Source organism: Leptonotus elevatus, chromosome 17, assembly GCF_054856555.1.
Source record: "Leptonotus elevatus isolate MCC_2025b chromosome 17, RoL_Lele_1.0, whole genome shotgun sequence".
NCBI classification, from domain to species: domain Eukaryota; kingdom Metazoa; phylum Chordata; class Actinopteri; order Syngnathiformes; family Syngnathidae; genus Leptonotus; species Leptonotus elevatus.
Genome location: NC_141255.1, coordinates 11,727,314 through 11,732,704, shown reverse-complemented (window position 1 = coordinate 11,732,704; position 5,391 = coordinate 11,727,314). Strand labels below are relative to the sequence as shown.

Below are 5,391 nucleotides of genomic sequence, written 5' to 3'. Positions count from 1 at the left end.
TCCAAGTTGACAAGTGTGGATTATTGCGTTTGTCAGGACGCTGGAGTTGAAGTTATTCTTGTAGTCAACAGAGGGCGCTGTTGCCTTTAAGTTTCAAACTGCAGTAATTGACTATAGATGTGGGGGGGAAAACGTACAAAAACATTAATGCCCTATATGAATTGAAAATGGTGTCAATTATGAAGTTTATAATGCAAAAAGAAACGTGATATTTCTATAATGTTATGTTGTATAGAATAAGCCGGTTGGCTTTTAATTTCATACTTTAATAGAAAATTATGCATTAATGAGTATTATAGTCCATGTAGTTAGTGACACCAGTTGAAATTTATTACATTCTCATTGTTTTGGATATGGGAAATAGATTTAGTCAGGTCATTAGGTAAAGCAAAAATAAGTTAAGGTAAAATCATCTTTAAAGTACTGTAATTTGTATATAATTCTGTGATTTTATTTATAATTGATAGTATTTTTTTTTTACCTTAAATGTATGTAAGTGTGTTTACATTTTTAGCAAGAAATTCAATGCTAATTAGATTTAATGAAACTATTTTAATGGGAATATTGATAGATTAAAGACACTTAGACAATTACAGTAGGGTACCTAATTAAGTGGCCCACGTGCATTTCTGGTTGTATTTTTGTTTGACTTTGTAGTAGGTTGGGGCTCTCTCGTGTGGGCGGTTCACCTCCCGGACCCCTCCCCCGCCCCTCTCAGGCAACCAGGCGAACACAACCCAACCTCCACTTTCATCACAACCGTGCCACCGCTCGCCAGACGCGCGCCCCCTATGCCTTCGCCCTCTCCGGGGTAAGACCTCCGCGTCTGTGCCCTCTCCCCAGGAAGGAACAAGGAAAGTGGCAGGCTCGGAGTGAGCATGTTGGAAAACGGCAGGAAGGTGTTCAAGGAAGGCGTGCTGGAGAAAAGGAGCGACGGCCTGCTGCAGCTGTGGAAGAAGAAGCTGTGCGTCCTGACCGAGGACGGCGTACTGCTGCTGCCGCCCAAGCAACACGATAACCCGCAGCAGCAGCAACCGCACCATAACCAGCACCAGCACCAGCACCACCACCACCACCACCACCACCGCGGGGAAGACGCGGGCAAAGTCAAGGAGCTCCACTTCGCCAACATGAAGACAGTGGACTGCGTGGAGCGCAAAGGCAAGTACGTCTACTTCACCGTGGTCATGTCCGAGGGGAAGGAGATCGACTTCAGGTGCCCGCAGGACGAGGGCTGGAACGCGGAGATCACCCTGCAGATGGTCCAGTACAAGAACCGCCAGGCCATCCTGGCAGTCAAGTCTACCCGGCAGAAGCAGCAGCTGCTCGTCGTGCACATGCCGGGACAGAGCCACAAGACGCTGCGGAGCTCGCCGAACGTGGCGTGACCTGCCCGGGCGAGTCTGGCGGACATTCGAGCGCCGTTTGTGGTAAGAGGAGGGGCGGACGCTGGGGGTGGGGGAGGATCTGGGGACGACCTGGGAATCCCCGAGTGAATGAGGCCGGTTCTTTGCTTCTGTTGCAGTCGCTGGCTGTTGACCACATAAAACACAATACTGTATTCGTTTTGGCGAATCTGATGAGTGACCACACTTGACTAGTACTGTATATACAGTACTATATTGCTACAGCTTCATCACTGGGTTCCTTTTTGATACTGCCACTATTAATTGAATCATTTATGTACAGATGATATTTTCTGATATTTACGAGCATTGTTAATGTTCAGAATGGTCGTAACGTGGCTTATGCAAGATTTGAAACACTCAAGCTATTGAATGGAGAAGTGTATTCAAAGTTGTAGTGTACAACTTGGGGAATAAAACACAAATTCGTTTATGATCAACACTTATGCCTACTATGACTTAAAATGTTAGGCATGATAGTGGTTGTCGGAGATTTAAGCATTTTTTTTTATAAGGTGTTACTTGGTGTAAACGTTTGAGAACCACTGCTTAGATTAATAGCTAGACAATTTGATTATATCATTGTTCTGAGTATCAATCCATCCGATGACCACGCTATTGATAGATTCACAATGTAATTAATATGACAGTTTTTTTTAATCAGTCGTTTGCAATTGTATTTTACAAGTGCACATTAGTTTCAAGTGATTTTTTTTCTGCTGGAGTTTTCATCAAATTGACCTTTTGTGTTGCTATATAAAGCATCAATCATCCGCTGTACAGCCATGTAATTAATCTCCCTTTTTAAACATTATTCCATGTTAAATTACTGCCAAACTAGGAATTTGGTTGCAGCGTCATGTAATGTGTGCTAATGCTAATAAGAACACACAACCAATAGCCCGATTAAAAAAAAAATATATATATATATATATATATATATATAAAAAATAAATAAATAAAAAGTCCCACCGGCCACAGTTTGGGAACCATTTAGCCTACTCTATACAATTTAACTGGTTAATGAAGTGCAAGTCGGTGACTTTTCAATCACATTTTTAGCAGTTTGCCTAATTGATTTTGTCCACAGGTTAATTGGACACTGTAGGATGAATATCGACCTCCCTCCCTCCCTCCCTACCGCATCAGCACCAATTCTCCAGGACAAGCACCCCCACCCATGTTTCCATGGAACCCCTTTCCTCCCGACACACGGACTTCCTCCACTAAAGACTCATGGACTAACGAAAAAGCATGTGAGAAAACAAAAAAAGTGTGTTGGACCGTGTAGTTATTTATTAAACATGTGTATATAATTTTTTTTCTATGACTGTGTTCAACGTCCATTATTGGAAAATAAGCCTTTGTTTGTACTATCGTTGTCTTATTAGCAGATAGGTCAGCATCATCGAACCAAAGATTCATTTTCAGACGCAATTGTGCTTGTTTTAATACACGGGATAATTAGCCACGGTAGCCTGTATCAAAGTCTTAAATATGTTAGCATATGAAGTGAGTATTATAACTAAAGGAGGGTGGGTGTAGTGGTCATATCTGATAGAAGGTGCAGCCATTTTATTTATTAGCCCGGCACATGCAATATGGCTGAGCTCTGATGCTAGCTGTTAGCCTGTTAGCCCATCTGACAAAACGGTACTTCACAAGAGTCAAATGTGAGTTAACTCTATCCATATGTTAACAATGTCTTATTTGTCTTGTTTGTAGCATTAGCCTGGTGCTAACCTACACTTTTCTATGTTCAGCATTTGATCGAGCGCTTTTCCCGTCGTTAGCATTATGCTAACATGGCCCCTTAAATGGGTACCAATGGTGAATTTGTGTTTTATGTGTTTAAAAAAAAAACTAATATGATATAGGTTTTCTGTTTTGTTTTGTTTTTGTTAAAGACTTTTTGGAGATTTTGTGTGAGCCAAATACAACGATTTTATAATTTGGGTGTCTTGATGAAGGGTTTATAAATTGTTAATGGCATTTTAAACTATTACAATTTTTTTTTATTGTTTTTTGTTTTAAACTTTACAAATAACAACAGCGGGTCACTGTTTGATAAGGTCAAGATCTTGATAAAGTTTTCAACTAATGTAGTAACGCGGGTGATGTTTTTAATTGTACCCTATTCACATTTTGTTTTTACCGTCTAAAATAGTATCTCCATCTTGACTTTTTATAAATAATGTAAAGGCAGTTAAAAAACAACTTTTGGAGACTGCCCTATAGGTATAGGTAAAAACCATGCTGAAGCACTCTGACTCACTATTTTGCGAGCTGAAGCTCTTGTTTTTCCCGATTATGAGCCTCTACCTTTTTTTAAGATGGCCTAACGGTGGCTTGATGCATTAAATACAATTACCAAATAATGCAATATAACCAAATATGGCCTCGCTATTTGATATGTTTCACCATTCCACTCGCAAATTGCAAAGAAATTATAATTGATGAATGTTTTCATTGGATCATTTTCAAATCCATCTTGATTTGTTTTCTGAAGTTAGGACAATTTGTCCTCATAGATTCATGATTTAAACAGCTTTTTTTTTTAAATATACTGCACAACAGTCTACACAACTCAACTGCCAGTTGGCTAAAAACAATTTCTAAACCCTTCACATGTGTCATCTGCAAGGTATTAGTCCTTATTTAAGTTATTTAGGGATGCGTGTCATGATTGGCGAGGATTTCAAACGGTTTTACTTCACAAGGCGGCTATGTGTTGATTTTCCAGTGGCTCATGTTGATGGTGTGAGCCCTTTTCGTGAGTGTACGGCAGCCGAATTAACACGTCTCACACGGGGTAACAGTTCTGCCCTTTATCTCGCCTTCGCTGCACCCCCAGTGTCCCCCAATGACATGCCTCTTTGCTCCTGTTTGTTTCCTTTTACTTCAAAATCTATTTTCACACCTCCAAATGATACATTCCATTAAAAAAAATATATATATAAAGAGGTAACTGTGCTCATGTTTCATTTTTCCGAGCTGGTTCATTAGGGTCAGCGCGGTCTCTGCTTTCATGTTTTGCAGCCCACCTCGTTTCCGAGTCTAAAAGAAGCACGGCGGATCGAGTTTCACTGCCAGTTGCTGCCGCTCAGATGAAGCGCCACCAGTGTGTCGTGTCAAAAGGCTTGTGAATCCGAGTTAATTTGATTAAACGCGGCGCGTGGTGACGACAACCTTTGTGACACGCGAAGGCTTCGTGGCTGCTGGCTGGCCGAGCTTGTCGCTTCTAATACTCGACGCCTGACTTGAATCATCACTACTTATGCATTTGTTTTCCGTCTGTGTTATTTGTCCATTTTCTGGCATTTTTATGTTTTTTTGTGTCATTAAAAAAAACTGACATTTCACCAGGGTTGTTATAACATGTAGAGGTTTAAAATTGCACCATGCTGCAATTTCTAAGTTATTCACACAAAATTCTTGTAATAATGTAATTTTTTGGGGCATATAGATACCGATTATAATAAATAATAATAATAATTATGCACTGTAAACCTGATGTGTTATAGTACATTTCCCAGGATTACCAAATTGATTCCTTCAGTGTGACCTCAACTAAAGGTGGAAATTAAAAAATGTGAGTTGAGAGTCTTAAAAGCCATAATCCACCAGGAAACCATATTTAGGACAAAATCACAAGAATTTAGTATAAATAAAATTAACGACCACGGGTTTTAAGTGCTTATTAGTGCTGTTTTGGTTACGCAGCAAGGTCAGATACAGAAATACTCTACGTACTGCAAATTTTTTTTTTCTTCCTTTGAATTCTGGGGCTGCTTCGCTCTATCTTGCACTGGTTGTCTTTAATCCGTACGTGGTACACAATCTTTATTAAAGCATTCCACAGCCAAATTTTCCGACCAGTGTCAGAAATCTCCAACCAGATTCATAAATTACACTCTGTATTGTTTACAAATTGAAGTTAACTCATTCACTGCCATTGACGGCTATAGACGTCAAAAATTAATTT

The 5,391-nt window shown here is 40.0% G+C and overlaps 1 protein-coding gene across 1 annotated transcript; it reads left to right on the top strand.

The window, feature by feature from the left end:
• Positions 1-735: 735 nt before the first annotated feature.
• On the top strand, positions 736-4,367 carry phlda1 (pleckstrin homology-like domain, family A, member 1). Its single transcript, XM_086059978.1, has 2 exons — positions 736-1,430; positions 2,497-4,367. Exon 1 carries the CDS (start codon positions 879-881, stop codon positions 1,386-1,388), a length of 510 nt encoding a protein of 169 aa, XP_085916104.1. The 5' UTR covers positions 736-878; the 3' UTR covers positions 1,389-1,430; positions 2,497-4,367.
• The last annotated feature ends 1,024 nt before the right edge of the window (positions 4,368-5,391 follow it).

Bases quoted from the DNA above. Each gene is read 5' to 3' on its own strand.
- phlda1 (XM_086059978.1), top strand. From the start codon at position 879: ATGTTGGAAAACGGCAGGAAGGTGTTCAAGGAAGGCGTGCTGGAGAAA.